We start from the raw sequence: 27,564 nt of genomic DNA, 5'->3' as shown, positions 1-27,564 counted from the left end.
CTGCTACCTTTAGCCACAAGGCCGGAGATGGATACCTCTGTCTCAAAGAAGGATGAAATAGTCACTTTCTTATGACAGATACATGGGTCTATTCTTTTCAGAAAGATAATTAAATAATGAAACCCTTAATTTGAAAAGATGTAATTGTGTTTTAAAAATTTGTTCTTTAGCAGTGAGCCCTTATGCCATGGATTCTGAACTGGCTTATGTTATCTGGCATGGATTCTCTTTAGCAGAGCAGGACTCCTCAAGTCTGATAGAGCATGGCTGGTTGATCCCATCACAGTACTGACACTAGTGGCTCCTGCTGGGTTAGTATTGTACTTCACAGCGTTCAGATATGTATGCAGTATGTTTTGGTTACTCTCACCTCACCTCATTTTCCTTCTACCCATCACTCCTCCCTACAGGTCCCTTTACCACATTCATGTCTTTTTTCTTTTGTGACCATTAAGCTTAATGAAGGCCACATGTTGAGCCTAGTTGCTAGTGGTACATATCTGAAGATGATGCTTTTCTCTCCCCCAGAATCATCTAGTAGCCAATAGTTTAGCCAGGATGTACCCATGAACCCCATCCTAATCCATGACTAGTAATTGACTTGTCCAGTCTTAGATGGGCCAGTGCAAGCAACCACAGCTGCTGTGAGTTCATGATTGCAGTGGCTGTGTTGTGGCCAGAAGATAGTGTTTTGCTCTTATTTTCCCTGTCTTCCAGGTTTTGTATTCTCCACGCCCAATCCCACCCCATTCTGCAACTTTGCCTGAACTTTAGAGGGAGTATTATAAATAAATGTTCTGTTTAGAGCCGTGCGAGCACTCATTCAAGCTGTCCCCTTTTCTCAGAGCCTTGGCCAGCCAAGACTCTCTGCATTCATCGCCGTTCATTGTAAAGAAGAAGCTTCTCTGATTAAGACTGATAACATTTGTCTGTGGCTATAACTAGAGATGTTTAGAAAGCAGTTGGACACCATGCCAATTTAGGTAAACAACAGTCAAACCCTAAGCCATGGGATTCTGAACTTATTTATAATACCTGGCATAGATTCCCTTTAGCAGAGCATAGCTGGTTGATCCCATCACAGTTCTGCTATGTGTAGGCATGTTTTGCTTGCTGTGTTAGTATTGTAGTTCTGGGGTTCACAGCTAGGTAAGACCACTGATGCCCTATTCTCCCCAGTGCAATAGCATCTTTCAGTACTGTGAAAGCTAGTTAGCAGAGAGGAAGTGTCCATCTCAGCTCTAGCTTGGTTTCTCTATATCTTACAGCTAAGGAGTGTGCTGTCTTCAGCAATAGAATCTTATCATCTAGTTCTGGTGGCAACCAAGAGAATTGGCAAGAATCTGTATTGTCTTGGGGGCCTTTAGGACCTCCCTGATTGACCATTCATAAGGAGGTTATCCCATACCTGCCACTGGGAATTTTGTTTAATAACCAGAGCTTCTGGGATAAGCATTATCTAGTCAAACAGGATCTCTTCCTTCTAACTCTAATTTTCTTTCAACTTATATTTTTAAATTGGCTTACAAAAGTGGAGTTTAGACTGTCAGGATGGCTTAGCAGTAAGGTACTTGCTATCAAGCCTGATGACTTGAGTTTGATTCCTAGAGCAGACATGGTAGATGGAGAGAACTAGTTCCTACGTGTTGTCCTTGTACCTTTCATGTGAGCTGTGGTATTCATGCATAGCAAAGTGGGTAACTTTGCCTTGCTCTTGATTTTAGGGGAATTTGCTTCAGGTGTTTCGCTAACATGATGTTGGCTGTGGGCTTCTTATAACAGCACTTAAAATTATATAGTTTTAAACCATTGAAGTAGGATTTAAAATGAGGTTACAGAATTGTGCAATTATTTTTGTAACAGTTTTAAATAAAAAAGTTGAAGCTTGAAAATAATCACTTGTATATTCCTTTATACATAAAGTGTCTTAAACTCACAATTTATAGATGTAAACATCTATAATTCAGTATTATTATCCTATAGTCACATAGTCCAAATTTTGAGGCTATAAACCATTTTCAAATATTCTTTATATACTCAGATTATAATATTTATGCTTATTAACTATAAGAAATTAAATAGTAGTTAACATCTCCCTGCCTAAGCACAAATTATGCAAGATTATTATGAAAATCAAAGTGATGGGGGTGCTAAAGAGATGGGTTAGCAGGTAAGAGTATATACTGCTCTTCCAGAGTAAATGGATTCAGATCCGTGTCCCCATGGTGGGGGTAGCTTACAACTGCCTGTAAACTCAGCTCCAGAGGATCCAACCTTCCCTCTTCTGGCTTCCTGGGATACCTGTACACATGTGGCATACAGTCACACAGATCAGCATATATACATGTAAATAAAATGTATAAAAATAAAATTGGGTCAAATAAAACAGATAAATGAATTGTAGATTAAGTTCCTGAATGTAATATTGTCATCCTTTTGTTGGTAAAAGATGTTCAGTACTATAATGTGTAGCTTTCTACTTAAGTTACATGTTTAGAAATAATAGCCTTTTTAATTAATAAGATTATGTGTGTTTTCTCAAAGCACTGTGTTTTATCCATTCAAGTAAGACAGAAGTGCTACTTTGTAAAGTTTAAAAACATCTCAGCTGGGCAGTGGTAGCACATACCTTTAATCCTATTACTCAGGAGGCAGAGGCAGAGGCAGAGGCAGAGGCAGGGGCAGGGGGATCTGTGTTCAATGCCAGCCTCATTTACAGAGCAAGTTCTAGGACAGCAAGGGCTTAAACAGAGAAACCCTGTCTCAAAAACCTAAAACCAAACCAACCAAACCAACCAACCAAACAAAAAACTGAAAGAAAAATTCTCAGTCTGTATATGAAGGTAACCTTAAAGTTTTTGTTAGTTTCTGATCTTATACATTTTGATATAGTCATTATTGTTGATGTCTGCAAATGCTTTGTTACTTGCTTTCTTAAAAATGCAGTTACAGTAGACACAGTCATATGTCTTTTAGCTCTTTGAGATGTGTATGTATATATATTCAAATGACTTTTAAAAAATCTTTAGCTTTAAGGTTGTATTGGATGAAGTCTGAAGTTTGATTTGCTTGTTTGCCAGGCACTTTGAATTGCTGTCTTTTTACAACATGGATGCCAGGTTGCTAAAATCTTGCTTTGGGACTTACAGTGAGTTCATTTTTTTGGATTTTATGACAGATTTACTAGTGGTTCCTTTTTGCCAGCTAATGTTCTGAAAGTTACTGTCACAATGAGTTCAGGCCTGTGGAACCAAGAGAAAGTTACTTCACCCTACTGGGAAGAACGGCTTTTTTATCTGCTTCTTCAAGAATGCAGTGTAACAGACAAACAGACACAGAAGCTCCTGAGAGTACCCAAAGGGAGCATAGGACAGTACATCCAAGACCGTTCCGTGGGGCATTCAAGAGTTCCTTCTGCTAAAGGCAAGAAAAATCAGATTGGATTAAAAATCTTAGAGCAACCGCATGCAGTTCTGTTTGTTGATGAAAAGGATGTTGTAGAAATAAATGAAAAATTCACAGAGTTACTGTTGGCAATTACCAACTGTGAGGAGAGGCTCAGCCTATTTAGAAACAGAATCCGACTAAGTAAAGGCCTCCAGGTAGACGTGGGCAGTCCTGTGAGAGTACAGCTGCGATCTGGGGAGGAGAAGTTTCCAGGAGTTGTACGCTTCAGAGGACCTTTATTAGCGGAGAGGACGGTGTCGGGGATTTTCTTTGGAGTAGAATTACTGGTAAGTTTGATAAGACATTTTAGTGTTTTTGTGAGTGTGTGTTTGTGTGTGTGTGTGTGCAAGCACATACATGCTCCCCTTTTTATATGCAGTATATTTTTATATTCATGACTGTTAGGTTTTATGTTTTTTGTTTGTTTTTGGTGTAGTTCTCAGGATAGACCTTAGGGCCCTCTACAACTGAGCTATATTTCAGCCCCTAAATTTATTTAATGATAAACTGAGAGGATATAAAGTCAGTGCTTGAAAATTTTAATTTTAACTTAAAAATTGTCCCTTATAATAGGAATATATAAGTCATTATTCTGGACTTCTGTATGTAAGAAGTTTTAAGTTACCTATATTAAGAGTTAGCTCTACCAATTATAATAAATACTTCAAAAATTATTAAATATCTTGTGATATCATCTATAGTATTCTCAGTTAATTATTTATGCTATTAAATGTAACAGTTTTGAGGCAAGAGTTTGAAATATATTGTAGCGATTTCAGTTTGCTTATACTTATTCCCGATTTTTATAAACTGCCTTAGAATTTATTTCTAAGAAACATACCTAAAATGTTTTCAAGTATTTCCAAACTGAGTGTGGGTTCTCAGCAATGCCACTTTCTGACATTCTTGTGAGTAGCCTGCTTTATTTGCTTCTTGATTTGGTTTTTCAGGCAGCGAGATAATTAGGTTTCGACACCCAGTTATGGTTGATTCTACCAGGATTGCCATGCTACTTAACCAGCCTACATCAAGTTCTCCCAATCGTTCCTCATCTGTGAAGTGCTTCTAGCACATATGATTGGAGTGTTTCATTCAGTGGATGGCATACAGCTCTTTCTCAGTAAATGGAGCAAGCACTGCTCTTTGCTTAGGGTGGAATGACTAAAATTATGGCAGACTCCTACTGTAGGTTTCAGTCTAACTCTTTCTCAAAAGAATTATGAAGTGAGGTAATTTTACCATCAGCTTTAGTCGTTAAATACCCTAAACCCAACTGCAATTGTCAGTCATGATAGTTCTTATTCTGTATGTAATTTAGAGATTTTTCCGAAGTAATTGTCCTGTAATCCCTTTAATGAATAATCTTCCTGTATCTCTTTCTATATCTCTTTTAAAAAAAATATCTCTTAAAACTAGGAAGAAGGTCGTGGCCAAGGTTTCACTGATGGGGTGTATCAAGGAAAACAGCTCTTCCAGTGTGATGAGGACTGTGGCGTTTTTGTTGCATTGGACAAGCTGGAGCTTATAGAAGATGATGACAATGGGTTGGAAAGTGATTTTGCAGGCCCAGGAGATACAGTCCAGGTTGAACCTCCCCCTTTGGAAATAAACTCCAGAGTTTCTTTGAAGGTTGGAGAAAGTACAGAATCTGGAACAGTGATATTCTGTGATGTTTTACCAGGAAAAGAGAGTCTAGGATATTTTGTTGGTGTGGACATGGTAAGAAAATTTTGAATTGTATTATTGTGAATATATGTATTAGTCTCATTACCAGTTTAGGTTTAAATGGAATACTTAAAATGGATTAATGTACAGTACTTCAAAGAAGGCAGTCTAGTTTATCTTTGTACAGGAACATTGAAATAGGACATAGAAACATACAGAATGCGGCTACTACGTCCTTTTCCAGTTTTAGTAAACTGGGAGAATGTTCTCAGTCTTTAAATTTTCCTTATTATAATTGACCAGTAGACAAAAGCAAAAACCAAACCAACCAAACCAATAAAAGAAACTGACACTTCCCTGACCAAGCCCAACTATATGATACTGTATTTCCTTTTAATTTAAAAAGATTCTTGGACATGTTTTTATATATATATAAAGTTTTATTGATTTTTCTGATAATAATGAAAGTAAAAAGTCATTAATAAAAATGCCCAGGAAAAGAGCCACACTGCATTTGAGTAGATAGAGTATTCCCACAGGATTTGTACTGTTTAAAACTTTTTTTTTCTTTAAAGATTTATTTTATTTATATGAGTACACTGTTGCTCTCAGACAGATAAGAAGAGGGCATCGGATCTCATTACAGATGGTTGTGAGCCACTGAGTGGTTGCTGGGATTTGAACTCAGGACCTCTGGAAGAGCAGTCCGTGCTCTTAACCACTGAGCCATCTCTCCAGCCCCTTAAAAGTTGTTTTTTTTTTTTTTTTTACTGCAGTCAAATATGTCTAATATAAGAATGTTTCCACCTTAACTATAGTTAGAGAACAGTTCAGTGGCATTTGGTATGTTCTCATTATGCCCTTTTCACTGTCTGTCTGCTGGGCTTTTCCGTCTCACACAGAACTCTGTTCTTATTAAATATATTCTGCCCAGTTTGTCCCATGCCTGTTAACTAGTCTGGGTATGTCTGCAGGCCCCTCAGTGAGGTCATACAGTCTCACTGTTTCTGTTTGTGTCACTCATTTTTCTTCTTGTTAGTAATGGATACATTCTGGTGCACATAGTGGACTAACTTGTGGCATTAAGAGAGTGAGAAGAAAGAGATTGAAAATATTTTTATTACAGACTGAAAATATGGGCAAAAGTTCATTATGGATAGTATCAACACCAGGTGTATTAGGAGAAGATATGAACAGTGGAGTCATACAGTGGAGTGTTTTTAGTAATCATTTCTGTTTATTCAGAAATACTGTAAAGAGATGGTGGGACACAAATGTTTTTGTTACCTTGTGCTTAGAAATTCTGTTGGATGCTCACCAGTTAGGTATAAAATAAGAAGTTGCCAGATGGGATTGGGGATTTAGCTCAGTGGTAGAGCACTTGCCTAGCAAGTACAAGGCCCTGGGTTCGGTCCCCAGCTCTGAAAAAAAAGAAAAAAAAAAAAAAAAGAAGTTGCCAGATTCTTACTGTGTGAAATTAGAACCGGGGTAACCTGTGGGCATCTCAGAATTCTTAATAATTAAAAACAGTATTCTTTAAATGTGAGTTTAATATTTCAGAGGAGAAGTTGTAGGCTGGGTAGAGAGAAGGTTGGAGAAAGAAGGCCAGTAATCTTTGGACTTTGTCTCATACAGACTCTTTGGCCTAGGCTTTCCATGTGACAGGAGCTGTTTAGGTCTTCTCCTCCCTCGATGGTGATCACCTTGTTTAACTCAGGCAGACTGTCTTAAGGCTCGCCTGCCAGCTCCATCCATGTCTGTCCATTACCATTTGATTTACACAGGCATCACTTCCAAACACTGTCGCTAGGCTTCTTGAGAAGATAGTTCAATTGCAACTTTTCTCATGGTTTTTTGTTTCCAGGGACACTTCCCACATGCAGTAGTGCTCAGAGCAGGTGTTTCACTGGCTCATCTCTCTATACCTCATCAACAACCTGTGTGGCTGGTGATGCAGTAGACTAGAACTTAGAAAATCTCCATTTGGGGGAAGTCTTGTACACCTACAAATGACAAAAGAATTTTGAGGTCTGCAGAGATGGCTCAGTGGGTACTGTACTTCTAGGGTCCTGAGTTCCAGAGCACCTACATGGTGGCTCACCACCATCTATAAAGGATCTGATGGTCTTTTCTAGCATGTAGATTTACATGTAGCAGAGCACTCATCATTTAAAAAAAAATATAAAATAAATACCATTCTGCTTATAGAATCTCATAGTAATTCAGATGAGCAAAGTGCCCAGAGATATAAATGTCTGGATAAAATAATGCATTTCTTGTGAATTTTCATATGCAAACAATATCACTTTAAATGTTATTATTAATGCAGGTTAAAGTATGAAAAATGCTTTAAATACTATTTTTCTGTGTGTTTACCCTAAATTTATTATCATTATTTTATTATAAAACCTTGTTACAACACTGAATCACTAACCAGTCAGCATATACCAGCTGATAAGAGGCCCCCAACATATACACAGCAGAGGGTCAGTCAGAGAAACATACACCTAAAATACACCTCAAGAGACTGGAGGCCCCAGGGAGGTTAGAGTTCTGGTGGGGTGGGTGGGGTGGGTGGGTGGGGTGGGTGGGGTGGGGACATCCTCACAGAGACAGTGAGGGCAGGGAGGAAATATGGGATGGAAGGGAGGGGAATAACATCTGGAGTGTAAACAAACGAACAAAATAAAAAAGAATTCTCTGTTAAAAAAAAACAACCTTGTTACTTTAGTAGCTATTTCTAATACAACCTTTCTTCTTTTGGGCAAAATAGTTAGAAGTTTTCAATGTAAAGTGTTTTAGAGGATTCTTTTGTAATGTGGGTGTTCATTTTTATATTTAATCGAGGAGGGCTCAAAGGTTTGCTTTTTATGCATTTCTAGGATAACCCTATTGGCAACTGGGACGGAAGGTTTGATGGGGTTCAGCTTTGCAGTTTTGCAAGTGTTGAGAGTACAGTTCTCCTACACATCAATGACATCATCCCAGGTATGTCTCCTTTATGTATGCAGAAGGCACTTATGAGGGTGGAAATATATTCTTCAAGATAGGTCTTTTGAAATTGGGTTTTATATTGCAAATTGACATTAAATAGAATATCCTTTATTTACCCCAAACAAAACCAATAAAGGTTTCTAGAAGTAGTATTTCTTAAAGTACCGAGTGAAGTTTCTACATTATCTGTTACATTGTTTTCTCCTAGACATTTTAATAGAGAAAAAGGTCTTTTCTTATAATTGTAAGATTCAAACATACAAAAACTGCTGCCTGTTGGAGTAAGAGTTGAAAGTAGGATTGTATAAGGAGAAATTGGTTATCTCCTCTGTACGTCACAGTGGATTCAGGATTCTTGATAAGTGATGGCTGAGGTTCTTTTGTTTTAAGATGGTATTATGATAGATCATGATCCATGACTGTAGTCAGAAACATTACATAATTTATCATATATTATTATTATCTATATGTGTTGTTATGGAAGTAATAATCAGGGTGAGCAGGATGGCTCAGTGGGTAAAGGCAGTGAACATATATTCTTTCTGGGGATGGGACCGAATCCTGTACATGTGATACAAGTGGCACCACAGTAAAACCCTTTACCATGGAGCTACAGCACAGCTTGTGAACTTAAAAACAATGGGAAAGCCGCCACCACCAACAAAGTCCTCTGCAAAGCTGAAGAACCTTCTGTTTTGCTTCAAATAAATAACTCCCTTGGCTGCTATGAGGTATTGGCAGTGATAGCAGCCCCAGCCCCAACTGTTAGATTCCCCAGCTGTTAGATAGGATAGTGCAGTAGAGTCAAGAGAGGCATTCAGAGATGGTGTCTTAGTCAGGGCTTCTATTCCTGCACAAACATCATGACCAAGAAGCAAGTTGGGGAGGAAAGGGTTTATTCAGCTTACACTTCCACATTGCTGTTCATCACCAAAGGAAGTCAGGACTAGAACTCAAGCAGGTCAGGAAGCAGGAGCTGATGCAGAGGCCATGGAGGGATGTTACTTACTGGCTTGCTTCCCCTGGCTTGCTCAGCTTGCTCTCTTGTAGAACCCAAGACCACCAGCCCAGGGACGTCACCACTCACAATGGGTTGGGCCCTCCCCCCTGATCACTAGTTGAGAAAATGCTTTACAGATGGGTCTCATGGAGGCATTTCCACAACTGAGGCTCCTTTCTCTGTGATAACATTAAGCTTGTGTTAAGTTTACAAACAAAACCAGGCAGTACAATTGACCTCTTGTTAACTTGACACACACATTAAGCCCCAACCCTTAGTTTCTTATTCATCCCCAAGATCTAAATAACTTTGAGAGTTCTGCAGTCTTTGCATATTAAAAGTTCAATCCCTTTAAAATCTCCATTATCTTTTAAAATTCAAAGTCTTTTTAAAATTCAAAGTTTCTTAACTGTGGGCTCCACTGACATACTTTCTTACTTTAAGAGGGAAAAGTATCAGGGTACAGTCACAATCAAAAGCGAAGTCAAACTCTAACAATCCAGTGTCTGGGATCCACTCACGATTTTCTGCGCTCCTCTAAGGGCTTGGGTCACTTCTCCAACTCTGCCCTTTGTAGCACACACTTTGTCTTCTAGGCTCCAGTTGCCTGTACCCACTGTTCTTGGTGGTCATCTCATGGTACTGGCATCTCCAAAACACTGCTGTCTTCCACTGCAACTAGGCTTCACCAACAGCCTCTCACAGGCTCTTCTTCATGGTGCCAAGCCTCAACTCCTTTGCATGACCCCTTTAGTCCTGGGCCATCAATTGCAACTGAGGCTGCACCTTCACCAAAGGCCTTCCATGGATTCTCACAGTGCCCGGCCTCAGCTGCTCTTCATGACCCCTTCATGCCTTCAAAACCAGTCCCACCTTGATGACTCTTACACATTGCTAAGTCCAAGTCCAAGATTCAACCTTGGCTATCTCTAGAACACAGCCTCTTTGTGCTCTCAGAAAACACTTCCCAGAAGACTTCACCTCAATGATGCTGGTCTCTTAATCAGCACTAATTTCCTAGCTCCAGCTGACAGCATCAATAGTCGCAGTGATGCAAAGGTTTTGCTTTAGTAGTTCTGGGATCTCGTTAATCACAGCTGATTCTTCAGCCCCAGCTAACCAAACCCACAGAATCTTCACTAACAAAACAACATGGCCCTGATAAGAGTCTTTAATCTTCCCTCTGAAATTTCACAAGCCAGGCCTCCATCTTCTGCACTGTTCTCAACATTATCTTCCAAGCTCCTACAGAAGCTCTTAACATCCCAATGGCTCTTTTAGCTCAAGGTTCCAGAGTCCTTCCACAGTCCTCCCCCAAATATGGTCAGGTTGTCACAGGAATACCCCACTATACTGGTACCAATTTGTCTTAGTCAGGGCTTCAATTCCTGCACAAAACATTATGAACAAGAAGTAAGCTGGGGAGAAAAAGGTTTATTCAGCTTACACTTCCACATTGCTGTTCATCACCAAAGGAAGTCAGGACTGGAACTCAAGCAGGTCAGGAAGCAGGAGCTGATGCAGAGGCCATGGCTTGCTTCCCTCTGCCCTACTTAGCTTGTAGAATTCTCTTATAGAACCCAAGACTACCAGCCCAGGGATGGTAGCACCCACAATGGACTCCGTCCTCCCCCTTGATCACTAGTTAAGAAAATGCCTCACAGCTGGGTCTCTTGGAGGCATTTCCTCAACTGAGGCTCCTTTCTCTGTGATAACTTCAGCTTATGTCAAGTTGACACACAGAACCAGCCAGTATAGATGGGGATGGTATTGAACGCTTTGTAACTGTGAATAGCAGGAATGTGCTAGGTTATATGCTAATTAGATGGTTTATATGCTATCTTTGTACTCTAAACCAATTTATAAAATAGGTCTTGCTAAATTTTTTTGCTGATTTAAAATGTAAAACAGAACAAACAGCAAAAGTAACAAAAAATAAGAGAAAATAGAACTGTGGCTCAAATCAGACTTGGATTGTCTATGATGATTATGTCCATACCTGTGTGACCATTGCCCTGAGTTCTCTTCAGTCCTCCAACACATCCTATATTCTCAGAGTGCTCTTGCATTATGAAGAAATACATAAAAAGCCATATTTCTTAGTGTCACATACTAGTGGACATTGTTTCTATGGAGATGTATTTTGTCTTGGTTCTGTAAAAGATGGTTTTACTGTAGCAAGAATCATAAGTGAGCAGCAAACTATTTTTTTTCCGCCTAGTTTTTTTCCATTATTGGTAATGCTGACATAAAATGTTTTTGAGTTTTTTCTGTAGCTTATTTTGGGTCTTGAATTTCTTGTTTCATAGAAATGGGAGATGAATGCTCCTGGGCTGCACTCTGCCCTTCCTGTCTTCCTGTTGTTGTCAAGGCATAAATACTATTTTACAGTTTGAATATGTTTCCCATGTAGCTTTTAGTTTTGTAGCAAGAGGTGTGAGATTCGTGTGACAGCTTTATTTCAATTTTGCTATTAAAAAAATCTGTCATACTTTAGTTTTGATCTCTTTCAAGATACATTTGTTATTAATTCTTTGAGAATTTTCATACATACATATAATATGTTTTGATTATAACAACCTCATTCAACTCCTCCTGGGTCCCTCACTCCCAATTCCTTATCCAACCTTATGGAACAAATGGCTTATATTTAGGAGAAAGCATATATGTGTGTTCATATTTTATTTAGTGATATTTTTCATGTCTGTTTTATAGAGAGTATAGTTTAGGAAGCTTGTGAGTTGAAATACTCTTTAATATTATAGTGAGTGCTTATTGTTTTAAAGCCAGCAATATAAAACACCATTCATTCAGATAGGAGCAAGCCCTTACATAGGCCTCTTTAGATATGGCTATTGTAGGAAGTAAAGCAGGTAAGAATTCTTGGGGCTGGAATGTAGCTCCAGGATAGAACACTTGCCTAACATGAGCAAAGCTGTAAGTTCAAGTCCCAGTACTGAAGAAAAGTGATTGTTAGGGCGAGCAGGATGGCTCAGTGGGTAAGGGTGCTTGCCTTCAAGCCTACCTAGTTCTTGAAACTCACATGGTGAAGTAGAGAGCGACTCCTGCAGATTGTCCTCTGACCCCTGGACACACACACACACGCGCGCGCACCCTAATTTTTAAAATATAATAGTTCTTATGCCAAGCTTTCATTTTAACGGATGGAGATAGACAATCCATGGGTAGACTCTTTGGTCAGTTAGATGGTACCAGGCTAGAGAACAGTAAAACAAAGGGTAGGAAAGATAGGGTATGGCCTGTCACATCATGTATTCCGGTAGACCTCACGGTGAGACATTTAGGCAGCCACACAAGAAATTAATGGGCCTCAAATTTTAGTAAAGCTGAATTAAGAGGCCCTGTCTAAATAAATCTGGAGAGCTATGCTAATTTTGTAACACTAACGTGTTGGATGGTTGAGAAAAAAGTCCTTGCCATTTTTTTCTTTCATTATTTGTGATTTTTTACAAGGGAACCAATTCTAGGTAATACTGCTTCTGTGCATTCATATCCTCCAGTGAAATTTCACTTTGGTTAGCAAAAGATAAGTTTGGGCATTTTCTGTTTAAAGGAATTTTTTCCCTAGGGGGCCATCCAGTGGTGTTTTTGAAACCTTAACATCTGTGACATTTGTTGAATGAATGTAACTGTCATTTTTAGCTATCTTAATTGCATTGCTTTTGAATTTTATATTTTATAGCTGAATGAAATATGTTATATAAAGTTGTGGGATTGAGGAAACCATTAAGTTGGTATTGCTATTAAAGAAGGAAGATCTCTGAGCTGTAAAGCTCACATATGCAGACTTGGCTGTGTTATTTGCATTCTTCTGTAGAAGAAAGATTTGAAATGTTCCACCTTTCCCAACTCTTCAGCTGCATATCTATATACATACATACATACATATATACATACATATATGATATATAATATATTATATATAACATATATTAATATATATGTGTATGTGAATAACATATATGTATACATTTCACCTGTATTTGTTTGAAATGTAAATTGTCTTAGATTTTGCAGTAGCATATAAGAAATGGAAAGGAGAGAAGAAAAAAAAAGACATTTTTAATTTCTCTATGTTGGAATTAGGGTGTAACCTTACGTCTTTCTTGAAATCCTCCATCATTATGATCAAATGTGATTTTAAATCTAGATTTTTGCTTTTCTAGTGTGTTTGGATATTCAGTGTTTGCTTTGGTGGGAGAATTGGGCTCCGATGATGCCATGTAGTCTTGGTTTCTGTTGCTTGGGTTACGCTTGCCTCTTGCCATCACATTGTCTCTGGTGTTACCTTGTTCTGCTATTTCTGACAGTGGTTAGACCATCCTATAGGCCTGTGTGTAAGGAGTGCTGTAGACCTGTTTTCCTGTTCTCTTTCAGCCAGTTATGGGAACGGAGTGTTCTGCTTTCGGGCGTGTAGTCTTTCCTGTCTACTGGTCTTCAGGTGTTCCTGTGGGCCTGTGTCCTGAGTCCACCAGGCAGGTCTCTTGAAGCAGAAAAGTTGGTCTTACCTCTGGTCTCGAGCCTGGGATCGCTTCTCAGAGCGGGGTTTCAGCTCTCTGACTTCCCAGGCGAGTCTGCCCCTCTGAAGGTCTAGCTCTCCCTCCCACAGGATTTGGGTGCAGGGAGCTGTTTGACCTGGTCCCTTCAGATCCGGGCAGTGTCTGGACCTCAGCGTTGAGTGCCCCTATCTTCCTATTCCCAGAGGCCCTATGCAGTTTCCTCTTGAGCCAGGGATGTGGGCAAGGGTGGGCAGTACTGGCGGTCTCTCCTGCCCTGCAGTCTCAGGAATGCCCACCTATCAGGGCGATGAGCTCTCTCTCCCACCTCTCTCCCATGGGGTTTGGGAGCAGGGAGCTGTGGGCCTGGATCAGCGAGGATCGGGCCCCAGCTAGAAACCGGAAGTGCCTGGTCCCAGAGGAATTTTGCCTTTGTGTGTCCTGAGTCCACCAGGCAGGTCACTTGGAGCAGAAAAGTTGGTCTTACCTCTGGTCTCGAGCCTGGGGTCGCTTCTCAGAGCCGGGTTTCAGCTCTCCGTGAGGGCAGCAACCAGAAGGGCCTGCCCGCCTTTGCTTGGGACCCTGTGCACAGGGGGCCCAGATGGCGCTAGGCGTTTTCCTCTAGAGTCAGAAATGTGGGCAGAGAGTAGTCTCCTCTGGCTTCCCAGGCGTGTCTGCCCCTCTGATGGCCTAGCTCTCCCTCCCACGGGATTTGGGTGCAGGGAGTTGTTTGACCTGGTCACTTCAGATCCAGGCGAGGTCTGGCCCGCAGTGTTGAGTGCCCCTATCTTCCTGTTCGGGTGTAACCTTACAAGTAAAAATTTTTTTTCTGTTTTTACAGTACTTACATTAAAAACATTTCACTTATATTTTATTTAAATACTGATATAGAATTAAAATAGCAACACCATCAACAACAAGAGCAAACCACATTAGTTTCATGATGTGAGAGTTCCTTGTCATGGATCTTCAAGATCTTTGCTTGTCATTAACATCATTGCTGGTTTAGAGCAGTCGTGAGAAAGGAGAAGAATACTTTTTCTCTTTCAAAACTATTGATATTCATAAATCTTGAATAGCAGATAATTAAGAATGATACTGCTTTTATATACATAAATTATACTTATTTGCCAACAAAATAAAGCTTGCAAATAGACTTTTAAAAAGTAAAGTTGTTTAGATGAAAATTAATTTAATTTGAATAAGCCTTCATCTATATTTTTTTTTGTATCATTAACACTCTTAAGGGAGAAAAAAGCATAAAGAGTCTCCTTTAGTTCCTTAGTTTATTTATTTTTTTCTTGCTCAATTACCTCCATTTGTGGGAAAGAATTAACATTTCCAGCACGTAGGAAAGATGCCTTTTCAGGCAGCTGAATAGATGGTGAGATTTGGAAAGAATTCTTCCCAATGAACTGTTTCTTACTGTTGGTGTCTAGATTCTTTTCCTTCAGCCTGCTAAAAATGTCGCTCTTTGCCCTGCTGTTTCTGATGGCCCAAAGCATTAGCACATCTGATGTGTTTGTGAAGTAGTGATTAGGCCTTTTTGTGACACCCTAAAGGAATGCATTTCTGCTTGTTGAGCTCTGTCTCTATCTTTCAGTTGTGAAGGTTAAGAGTTTAATGCAAATAAACAACTCAAGCTGCACAGTTTATGCATATTCACAGAAACTTTAAAAAGGAGTTGTTTAGTGTGAACCTTTCTTTCTGAGGCTGGTGTGTGTGTGTGTGTGTGTGTGTGTGTGTGTGTGTGTGTGTCTGTGTGTGTGTGTGTGTGAGAGAGAGAGAGAGAGAGAGAGAGAGAGAGAGAGAGAGAGAGACTTAATGAGTTTCATAAGGGCTGCTATAGGAACATGTATAACTTACCTGACTGGTTAAAAAAAAAAAAAGACTCTTCTTTTCCTGTAAGCTGTTAACAATATATATTCCTTAGGGAGGGTGGGACCCTATGAGTCCCTTCCCTTTCCATGACAAGTCCAATCTCATGTACGTCTTTTTCAAGGTATCATAGCTGCTGTATGTTCAAGAGTGCAACAGCCTGGAAGTCAGCATTCCACATCTTCTCTACTTCCTCCAGCTCTTCTATGTTTTCCACCTTTTTATCCCTGAACCTTGGAAAGGATGACATAGATGTACCATTTGTAGTTGAACATTGATCAACTATTTGTTCTCAGTATTTTGATCACTGCAGTAGGAAGTGTTTCTGACCAGAAGGACAGCAACGCTGTGGGCATAAACATAAGGTATTTAGAAGGTGCTTTATGAGCCACATCATGTCCATTTAAGAGAAGAGCAGCAGTAGTTTCTGTCCCAGGTCTTCTGACCTCCTTATCCACAGACCGAACCAAGAAACTGTTGTTACCCTGTAGGCTCTGCTGCTTGTGCTGATGAGCGCATCAGGCCAGCTAGTGCTGTTGTACACAGGGCAGAGAGCCGGGTGTGACTTTGTAGTTTCCCCTAGCAGCCTGCACTACATTTTCTGCACTATAAGGGATAGTTAGGAGAGAGGAAGGGCCCAGCCCCATTCCAGCTTGTTTTCTGTATGCTTTGTGACCAGAGCATGTGGCATCCTCAGCAATAAGAGCTCACCATCGGCCCTGGGTTCGGTCCCCAGCTCCGAAAAAAAGGACCAAAAAAAAAAAAAAAAAAAAAAAGAGCTCACCATCTAGACCTGGTAGACAACTGACAGCAACAGTTGCTTTTGCTGCCTTGGGGACTTCAGGAGCCTTCTTGACCATCAACTCGGAGAGAAGCTGTTCACACCCTTGGCACTGGGAGGAACTCGGTCTACCCATCCAGAGCACCACTGTTCTTTACAAATTGCTTTTATAAGAAATTGCTATACTGCTTTAAAGAGAGACTATTGTATAGTGTCACATGACCATTGGAAATAGACGAATGATCAAGTCTTCCCACATCCCCATCAGCATGGCTGCTTTTCATGTGCTATTCTGAGAAATGTGTGGTGATAGTTCATTGCAGTTTTTTGTTTTCCTTAATAGCTCATGATACTGAACATCTTTTCATGTTTTTATGTCCTAAGTTTATATTCTTCAGTAAAATACATTTTTATTTGTTTTGGCTAGGTTCTAATTGAGATATTTGCTTTTTTACTGTTCATTTATATAATTAAAAAGTATGTTCTAGACACTAGTCCTTTGTTGAATATGATTTACAAATATTTTCTCCTAGTCTTTACCTTGTCTTCTCATCATCTTCACAAGGTTCGCTTTTGGGATTAAGTCCAACAAATTTTACTTGGTTCTATATTTGGAAGATTTTCTTAGTTTTACATAAAATGTAATTCATACACTACATTACCCATTAAAACATAGCCCATCGATATTAAGTGTGTTTATAATATCATACATCTATTGCAGTTATGTAGCACAAGCTTTGTATCATCCCAGAATGAAACCCTGTTACCCACTCCCAATGACAGCTTCTGTCCAGACCCTGGCAACTGCGAGGCTGCTTTCTGTTTCTCCAAGTTTGCCTGTTCTATAATTCCTTCTTTGTAAGAAGGACTTCTGGTCATGGGAGACAGTTAGAGCCCAAGGGAAGGATGGTTTGAAGTACCAGAGCTCAGAAGGCAACTCTAATGTTACCTTTACCTGTAAGGTCCCTTACAGATACATTTATTATATACAGTTATCTAAGATATTTATTCTGATTAGTCATCCATACTTATAGAGATTTTTAGGTAATTGCTGTACATAGCATGCCTGCAAATGAGGGTTTCGTAATACCCTCATTTTTGTTACATGTTAAATTCTCATTTGGGTTTGAATTCTACACCATGACTGATGATGGTGAACAGTACATCATTTAAACAGCCCCTCTCAATTTAATGGGCTATACACATTTATAGACATTCTGTTTGAATTCTTGTTCACTCTCTTATTGTTAGGATTTTTCAGCCCAAGAATCTCCAAAAAGACTTTTTTTCCCTTACAGAACCAAAAAGAGTAATGATTAAGTTCCTAGTTTTATCATTTTGAGTATAGTCCTGCTGTGTGTATATGTGAGGTCTGGTTTCTTTGCTCAGCAGTGGTGATGTATGTAGCAGTGGTTTGCTCCATTTTATTGGTATGTAGTAGTATTTTGTATTAACAGATCATATTTTTAGTGAATTCTGGAAAGGATCCCTGTAAGTCTTCCATTTTCTGGTGGTGCAGGGTTGAACCCAGGGCTTGGAGTGGCTGCAAGTGCTCTCTACTACAGACCTTGGTCTGCGCTCACAGCCAGTTTCTCTGTCCCGTAGAACACATTGGTTTTAGCCACTAGTTATCATGAGTAGGGTTACGGGCTTCATTCTGATGTGCTGTTGGGTGGACTTACAGCCGTGAATCATGGTAATTTTAATTTTAAAAAATTGCCTGTTAAATTTATTTCTCACTTTGTCCACTATATCATATTTACATTTTCTTCAAACTTCAGCCATGAAGCCTAATTTGCTCTATGATTTTAGATTATAGACAATATATATGCATATATATGTTAGATTAGAAGCATCTCTTTTTATGGAGTTACATACTCTTAGTTATGGTTGACAGTGGGAATAGGTATCTTTAGTCAGTTTATATTCTATAACTTGGACATTTCTTCAGTGACAAAGACTTACTTTTCCTATAAACTCTCATAAATGACATTTATAGATATCTGAATGGTAATGCCATAAAGACATGTTTAGTATTTCTTTTTTATATTATTTGCTAAAATTATGGTCATTCAGTATAATTTTTTAATCGACATGATATCCCAATATTTCATTTGATTGTATTTTGAAATGTTTAAGATATATAATTCAATATATATTTCTCTCTTCCTCCAACCATGGAAAAATATATCAAGCATTATTTATATATAATTAATTCAGTGTGACTCCCCTTTTCATTTTAAATTGTCCTTTTCTGTGTTTAAAATATAAAAAATTTTCCTATTTTTCCTTTCTGTCCTCAAAATTCCACTGTGGGTGATACCGTTTTGGCTGATGACAGCTTTATCAGGTATGCTTCCTCAGCATGGTGCTGCAGTTTGTGGATGTGCTGTTGAACTTGCAGGGGAAACCTTTCACCTAACTCTCTTGTGCTTATTTGGTCAGTGTTTATAAGTGGAGTATGAATGCTGCCGGGTTTTAAGGTTTGGAAATAACTTTGAATCTAAAGAAGTTTGCCAAACCTTTTTGTATCTGTACTTTGACTCTTATAATTTTTTTTTTTTTTTTTTTGGTTCTTTTTTTCGGAGCTGGGGACCGAACCCAGGGCCTTGCGCTTCCTAGGCAAGCGCTCTACCACTGAGCTAAATCCCCAACCCCGTATCTGTACTTTGAAATGAAACTTAGATTACTTTTTTTTTTTAAAAAAAACAAACTTACTGTATGTGTCTCTGGCTTTCTGCATTATTGATCTGTGCGTAAATCTCTGTGTTTCTATACACAGCTGTTATTCTTAATGTGATTGTGTTTAAAAGTGGAAGCATATTTACTACTGAGAGAGTTCCTAATCCTGATTTGTCTTCTAACTAGGGTGTTAGCAAGCTATCTCTGTGAAGTACATTAATCTGAGATTCTCACTAGAGTGGCGTAAAAAGTTTTATCAAATACATTTAATATGTCACATCATTTAGAGACTCTTTAGGCACATCAGCATGTAAAGATTCTGTTTTTTGCAGTAAATAAATTGCCCGTTTTTATTTATCTCAGCACCTTTTATAAATGCTCAAGTGTAAAACACTCACTAATATGTAGGGTTGTTCTGGGCATGCTGATCTGGAAAATTCAGCAGAAACTATGAAAAGGTTTTCTTTATAGCTTTTAAAACATCAAACAAAATTGACTTCATCTGACTAACTTTTCAAAAGTTAAAGCATTTGGAAGGATTTATGAGTATATTTTCTTGTGGAAATGACATAAGAACAATGCTGATGTTCTTTCCCCTGAGAAATTACTTTTCAGTGTTTTTGAGTCTTTAAAGAAAATCTGCATGACTATAAAGATTATGCTTTTTCCGTTGGAAAGGATTTTTTGTTTTGTTTATGGTCTTGTCATTGATTGCTAAACTATTTGTCTTCTGTATGAATTTATGTTTATATTAAAAAGTTTGTTTCCTGTTTCAGATAGCGTGACACAGGAAAGGAGACCTCCCAAACTTGCCTTTATGTCAAGAGGTGTAGGTGACAAAGGTTCATCTAGTCATAATAAACCAAAGGTTACAGGTACGTAGCTATTCTTTTTTTTTTTTTTCGGAGCTGGGGACAGAACCCAGGGCCTTGTGCTTGCTAGGCAAGCGCTCTACCACTGAGGTAAATCCCCAACCCCGGAGCTATTCTTGATAGTTTACATGATACCTGATTTTCCCAATGTTAAGTAGCCTATATGGTATTTGTGTGTGCGTGTTCAAACATTTTATGTAAACTAAAATTTTATGTATATGGTTGCGAGGGTGCAGTAAAGAAACCACCAAAATGGCCACCCCATGAATTGCGTCAGGGGAGGTTTTTATTGTGGATAAGAGAACAGCATTTGAAAGAGTTCAGAGTAGAAAGGAAAAGAAGCAGACTGGACATGACCAGGACTGTTTGCAAGAGAAGCAAGAATAGTGGAGGCAGGGGGCAAAGTTCTTGCCTTTATTTAGGGAAGAAATGGGTAGTTGGGGTAGGGAAGCCCATGAGCTGGAGGGAGTTATGGTAGAGGAGGAGGTGAGAAGGGCTAGGATGCTAGCACGGGCTGTGGAGTGTTTAACAGATACTTGATGCTGAGGGAGCCTGGAGGCCAGCGTGTACTCTCGTGTGCTAATAGACACTGCAGATAACATGTGTCCCTTCTACCGGTGATTAGGAAAATGGCTCCACAAGTCCCTGAGGAATGCTGGCTTTCATCTAACTACCAGAAATCCTCCTGCTGTCTAGGACTGCCTTTTGGAGTTTGGGGAATTATTGTTTTCTTTTGACATGACACTGGGGCATGGAGACAAGGAGGCTCCTGAGACTTGTTAGTTATTACCATTTTAATTGGCAACTCTCAGGTCAGTGGAGACCCTCATCAAAGAAAACAAACTCAGTAAGCGCTTGAGGACTAACATGCTCATATCTTCTCATACACCTACCTGTATGTCATACACAGAAAACAATCCGTAAGGTCACTACTCTCAAATATAGAAAAGCTGTAGGTTTCTTATTTGGGGGTGAGGGTCCTGGCAAGTTTCCTATGCTGATTTTAAGCTTCTGGGCTCTGGTGATGATTCCTTGGTCTTGGCTTCTGGGTAGCTGGCTGCGGATGTATCACATGAAGTCTGACTTAAGCTAGGGAGTGCAGAGCTTTTTACTGGAAACTGAAAGACAGTTGGCTTCAGTGTGTTGAGGAGTTCCTGCTGATGAGTGAGGTGTGTCTTTGTAGCTAAGACTGAGGCAGGAGGGATCTGTACCTGTTTGTGATGCAGGACTACTTTCTTCTGATTTAACCATCACCCTATAAATCAGTGGTTCTCAACCTTTCTAGTACTGTGACCCTTTCATATCGTTCCGTGGGTTGTGGGGACCCCCAACCCTAAAATTGTTTTGGTGCTGTTTCCTAATTGTAGTTTGGCTATTGTTATGAATTGTAATGAATATCTGGGTATGCGATCTCCCAAACTGAGTGACCCACATGTTGAGAACCATTGCTATAAACCTATGAGGTCTGTGGAAGCTAATAAAAGAGTTATGTGACCCATGTGTGTAACACAGGGAAGATTCTGGTAGAGAAATAAATTTTTAGTCAACATTTTGGAATTCAACTTGCATTACATCTAGTTATTAAGACCCACATAAGTAATCCCTAGTCTCATTTGTCGTATAATAAATCTAAGGTGGTAGAAATTATGGTACTTCATTCAGACATGAGGAAATTAAGAAATTTTATTTATTCATTTATTTATTTGACACTTTATTCAATCATTTTTCTAAAATTGAAACTCTAGGAATTCAGAATTAATATCCTTGCCTGTGAGCTTCTTGTACACACTGGGCAAAATTTTGACCCTGTGTTCCAAGTTGTCTGCCGTGCTTTGTCTCAGTGAACCTCTCTGAGGCAGCTGCTCATCCGGTTTCACATCATCTTCTTACACACGCCCTCACTGGGGAAGACCAAGCCCTGAAGGATGGTGTTGTGCACGGCCATCAGGGTGCAGCCTCTGGGTGCTTTCACTTAGTTTTGTACAGTTTTTCCTGGTGGGCTGGTGGGTAGAGTCCTCCCCCAGCAATGCGGACTACTTGCTTCCCCCACTGAACTTTTTCTCCATTTCACAAACTAGCTAGACTTGGATTTTCTGGAAAGATTTCAGCCGAGGAACTGATACAAAAAGTTAATGTAGCTTTTGGACCACCAACTTCAATTTCCTTGGCCATGATGATGTTCTCGCAGCCTGAGATCTGAGTTGATCTCCAGCTCCAGCAGCGCCTGAGAAATGCCAGACTCAAACTCCCTGGGCTTCTGCCATTGGGCTTCACAGCCTTGGCACTCAGGCTAAACATGGCCTCCACCTGAGTCACCTGGATCATGGACATCACAGCTAGGGCCATGGATGGGCACAGGCTAGGTATTGCAGGGCCTGCTGCCCCCACAGGTCCTCTGAAACTATAAAAAACAAATTTTAATAGTAAAATTCTAAAATGTTTAAATAGTAAATCTAAAAAAAATTAAATTACTTTTTTTGTAAAGTTTGTGGTCAAAGTCAACAGAATAATATAGTACATTGTTTGTATATGCCTGTTATCTGTATGAGCAACTGGTACACCATATTCATATTAATTTACTTAGAAAAATCTCTTCTATAGCATACTGTTATGCCGTTATCTGTGGCTAGGCAAGTACTTCATCACTCATGTATAGCTCCACACACTGAAGTTATGGGAGTTTTTGTTTTGTTTTGGTTTTTGGTTTTTTGTTTTGGGGGGTGGAGGGGTGGTGCTGGGATAAAGGTTAGCACCTTATACAAACTGAACCAGGACTCTACTGCTGAGCTACATACCTAGCCGAAATCTGAAAAAATTTTTTCTTTAATCATAATTTGTCATTAGTTTGATTATATCATTTGAACATTACAAAGGAAAATTATAATCACAAGTTACTTATTATGGGATGCATTCTGAGAAGTACATTATTAGGCTGTTGTGTTTTTCTGTGACCATCAGAGAACACACTTAAAACCTTGGTGGTAGAACTTGCGTGCATATGTAGGCTGTATAACATTGCTGCACATTTTAACGGAAATGTCTTTATATGTAGCAGTTCTCACCTCATGGGTTGTGATCCCTTTGGGGGTCAAATGTTCTCTCACAGGAATTGCCTTAGACCGTTGGAAAACACTGATATTTATATTAGATTCATAGCTGCAAAAGTACAGTTATAAAGTAGCAACAAAAGTAACTATGGTTGGGGGTCACAGCGTTAGGAAGGTTGAGAAGCACTGTTCTATGGTATGAGTGCAGTGGGCTAAACTTGTGAGACAGTAGTTTCATCAAATGGAACTAGAGGAGGTAATTTTGACATGAGAAATGGACTACATGAAATGATTCTTTTTTTTCCTTGACATGGGATTTCTCTGTGTAGTTCTGGGTGTCCTGGCACTTGGTCTGTAGACCAGGCTAGTCTTGAACTCAGATCCAGCTGCCTCTGCCTCCCTGATGCTGGGATTATAGGTGTGTACCACTATTGCCTGGGGAATGATTTCTTAGTGCTTTAATATAAAAGTAAGCAGGCTTTAGCGTGTTTCCATTTGCTTGTATTGACCAATCACAATAATATAGTACATTGTTTGTATATGCCTGTTATCTGTATGAGCAACTGGTAATCCATATTCATATTAATTTACTTAGAAAAATCTCTTTTATACCATATTGACCTTTTTTAAAAAAGTTTCCCCCCCCCCCACAGGATCTACCTCAGACCCTGGAAGTAGAAACAGATCTGAATTATTTTATACCTTAAATGGGTCATCTGTTGACTCACAACAACAATCCAAGTCCAAAAACCCATGGTACATTGATGAAGGTAATCTATAACTTCAGTGCTCTTTATAATGATCCTCTCTGCTTAGTGTGTAAGTGATAATGGCCTTTTCATCAACGTTTGTAATGTTTGGAACCACTGAATAGACCATTGCTGACATGCTAATATTGCTAAGCTGAAATAATAGTAATATTATTTATTATTTATAACTGAAATAGAGTAGTTTGAACTACTCTGCTATTAGGGTTGACGATGCATTTGAAATGTGTTAGTAGTCTGTTCTTATCTCTTAACTCATGTGCTTAGGATCAAAGGTTTCTAGAAATGAGGTGACTCATTTAAAGGCTATCCTATTTTACTTCCTTTAGAACATTCCATCTTTCCTTGTTACTTAGACATTGTTTTTCTTTATCCACTTCCTTCATTGAGACATTCTCAGGTTACAAAGGGTAAACTGGATATAGGCCTAATCCTGTTTGAAGTTGTAGTCCATTTATTATTATAGAAGTTCATCAGACACAAATATTTGGAATTGTAGTGTTGAGAGTGCTGTGAAGGGCTTTGCTGTGAGGGTGCTGGAGAGGTCACAGGGCATTCCACATTTACCAGGTGTCTTAGTGCTGGGATAAAACACTTACCAAAAACAGCAGGGAAGAAAAGGTTTATTCATCTTATGCTTTCAGGTAACAGTTCATTACTGAGGGACGTCAGGGCAGAAACTCAAAGCAGGAACATGGAGGTAGGAAAGAGTTTCATGGCAGAGGCCGTGAAAGAACCCAGCTTACCAGTTTGTTCCTCGTGACTTGCTCTGTTACTTTCTTATACAACTCAGGACCATGCAGCCTGGGGTGGCACTGCCCACAGTGGGCTGGGCCTTCCAACATTCATCATTAATCAAGAAAAGACCCTACACTTACCTACAGACAATCTGATGGAGTCATTTTCTCAACTGAGGTTCCTCTTCCTGAATAATTCTTCTTTGTGTCAAGTTGGCAGAAAACTGACTAGGACACCAGAGAAATGATTCAGAGAGAGTAATATCATAAGTTCTGCCATGGAAATTGTATATACAAAGTCCTCTGAGAAGAATGGAGCCTAGAGCCTACTAGATCCAGAGGAGGAAAGGCCACAGCCAATGGGGCTAGGTCACATGTAGCCTAGTTATACCTCTCTGAAAGAAAATGTAGAACCACTGAAAAAACTTTAGCAAAAAGCGATATAATCAGGTTTGTCTTATGGAAACAGCATTCTGGTATAGGACAGACAGTTGACTCAGTGGACACCACTGAAGACTGTTACAGTAACTGATTATAATTTCTGAGGTAAGATTTGGGGAAGAAAGAAATAAATTGATATAAAGGGATATTGAAAGTTGGATTGAAAGGAGCTGTAGCTAGATTAGAGTTGAGGAAGAAAGATGTATCAGTAGTGACCCCTGGTTTTCTGGATGATGTACTTAGATGGCAGGAAGTAGGTAATAAATTTGATTTTGACTCATTTGAGCGGTTCTTTAGACTTCCCAGAGGTGAATCATTAAACAGGGTTAGTTGGGTTTATAGGTTTAAATCTTGAAAAAAAGGTAAGAGCTAGAGAAATACATTTGTAAGTTGTCTTCACACAGGGGGATTAAAGTTCTTTGATTAACAGTGGGGAGAGGGGACAGGGATTGAAATGTTGACTCGAATGGCTGAGATGAAAAGAAGATAAGTTGTTAATGGAGTCTAAGGAAAAGTGACCATGGGGCTTTGGGTAAAACCAAGAGACCATTGGGTCAGGAGTGCATTGAATAAGTGGACAGCACCCTTAAATTTTCAGAGAGAGCACATGTAGCTCATTTAAGGCTGACTCTGCAAGTTACTGATAACCCCAGTCAGTTCTGTCATAGGAAGAATTCATGAGAGGCTCAGTTGGGGTATACTGAGCATGTAGTGAGTGTAGTACTGACATAGGGCAAGAGGCTTAGGGTGTGTGTGTGTGTGTGTGTGTGTGTGTGTGTGTGTGTGTGTGTGTGTGTGTGTTTCTGTCTGTCTGTCTGTCTTTCCTTCCCACTTTCTACCCTTTTGTGCATATGACCAATTGTCTGGATTAGTCCTCCAGTTTAATGGTCTGCCTAACTGCTATTCACCCCTTAAACTGGAGCTGTTGTTTGTCTAGAAGCCTCCCCTGTTCTTGCCCACTCTCTTAGGTTACTAGGTTAAATGTCCTTAACGTGGTTTTGGTTATTTGTTGTCTTGTCTGTAAGTGCTTCGGTAGTGCTTTATATTCAGTGGGTTTGGTAAACTAAATGAAAAGAAGAATTTGTAGTGTCATAAGTCTCTATGTCTACTTATACAGTTTCAAGTCCTTCATTCCCTCTTCCTCTCTTAGACCCAGAAGGCCCGCCTCCTCGCCCAGTAATTGGATTCTTGTCATCTTATTATTCAATTAATTAGGGGAGAATTCTGCTCTGCTACTGACTCTGATGTATTGTTCAAATGAAAATGAAAAACTTAGATGAAAAACTGGATATGGTGATACCTACCTTTAATTTTAGAATTTAAGAAATAGATGCAGGAGGATCTAGAGTTCAAAGATAGCCTTAGAGGATAGCCTGGGCTACAGGTACCCTGTTTCAAATATTAAAAATCACATGTCATTTTCTTATCTTTCAGCTCTTTCACTCTTCCTGTTCCCTCTTCCGAAGTATTCCTTGAGCCTTAGAGAGGTTGTATAAATGTCCTGTTTAAGGCAAACACTCAGCAGTTGTGCATTCTGAGTCTCTGTAGTCATTCCTGCTCCTTCTGTAGAGACAGTCTGTTGACTAAGGGTGAGATAAGTGTGTAAGACCTGTAGGTTTGAAATGATGTCTAGTGTTGGTTTGTGCTTTATTTACCCTGTTTACTAGTGCGGGCAAGGTTCTTCTTACCAATTTATAGTTGTTTGAGTTTCTTCTGTGAATTACCTTTTCAGATCTTTGGTCTGTTTTTCCCCCTTGGTCCTAGTGATATTCTTATCTTCTGAGAAAAGTATACTGCAAGTATTCTCTCCTTTGGACCAAGGCTACTCACAGTTACAACTCAACTCTTTTCATGAACAGGTTCTTAACTTTAACTGATGATAGCTGCCATTTCCCTTACAGGCTTATATGCTTATGTGTAACTGTTCTCTTCCTTGAAGTCATAAAGAACACTCTTCTATGTTGTATTCTACACATGTAGTTTGCCAGTCACATTGTTTTGTATGCTACCTGGAACTAATGTTTGCAGAGTATGAATAAGATTCTGGTTCATTAGGTTGTTTTTGTTGTTCGGTTTTTGTTTTGTCAAGCCAGGAACTGAACTTAGGGCTTCACACATGCCTGACAAACTCCTACTATATTCTTAGTCTCAGCTTAGTTTTTAAAAATTTAATGTTGTGTGTGTGTGTACACTTGTGTGAGTTCATGTGCCACCCATGAGTATAGGAGCCTCAGAGGCTAGAATTGGGAATCAGATTCTCTGGAACCTGAGTTATAGACAATTGTAGGCTGACATGTGGGTGCTGGGAACCACACCCAGGTTCTCTGAGAGCCATAAGCATTCTTATATGTGAGCCGTTTCTTCCCGGCACTGGATGTTCAAATGTATGCATTATTGATTATCTCAGCAACATCCAAAGTCACTCTTTCCTGTGGAGAACAGTGTGCCTGACAGCTGCATTTGTCACTTAAGGAGACAGCTTTGGGCTTGTCTTTACGTTTGTTTTCTTGAGTTATTTCTTTGGTGTTTACTCTGGCTTAAGCTTCTTTACTCTTTTTTTTTCTCTTTCATTAATCTTTTGTTTTCTTTTTTTCTTTCTTTTTTTTTTTGCCTTTCTGATATACCAAGTTATATGTGAGTTAATTAATTCCTAGCTTTTTGTTTTTTCTAAACTAAAATGTCAATAATTTTCTTCTATAAACACTACTCATCTGGGTTTCACAAATTTTCTTTATT

General features: G+C 39.3%; 1 protein-coding gene across 46 annotated transcripts in view; it reads left to right on the top strand.

Moving 5' to 3' along the window:
* Nucleotides 1-27,564, top strand: part of Cyld (CYLD lysine 63 deubiquitinase) — a 59,624-nt gene that overhangs the window by 5,105 nt on the left and 26,955 nt on the right. For 11 of the 46 annotated variants that reach the window (XM_087594737.1, XM_087594724.1, XM_087594739.1 and 8 more), the window contains 6 exons: nucleotides 171-311; nucleotides 3,081-3,734; nucleotides 4,864-5,166; nucleotides 7,995-8,100; nucleotides 19,741-19,839; nucleotides 23,537-23,653. In XM_087594737.1, the coding sequence (XP_087450863.1) occupies nucleotides 3,231-3,734; nucleotides 4,864-5,166; nucleotides 7,995-8,100; nucleotides 19,741-19,839; nucleotides 23,537-23,653 (1,129 nt within the window). In that variant the 5' untranslated portion in view covers nucleotides 171-311; nucleotides 3,081-3,230. The remainder of the gene's footprint in view (nucleotides 1-170; nucleotides 312-3,080; nucleotides 3,735-4,863; nucleotides 5,167-7,994; nucleotides 8,101-19,740; nucleotides 19,840-23,536; nucleotides 23,654-27,564) is intronic. The other 35 variants (XM_087594735.1, XM_087594732.1, XM_087594736.1 and 32 more) reach the window with 11 other exon arrangements.

This window comes from Rattus norvegicus, chromosome 19 (assembly GCF_021556685.1).
Source record: "Rattus norvegicus strain SHRSP/BbbUtx chromosome 19, alternate assembly SHRSP_T2T, whole genome shotgun sequence".
Lineage (NCBI taxonomy): Eukaryota > Metazoa > Chordata > Mammalia > Rodentia > Muridae > Rattus > Rattus norvegicus.
The sequence above is the reverse complement of the archived record's forward strand: the minus strand, read 5'-3'. Positions and strand labels throughout refer to the sequence as shown.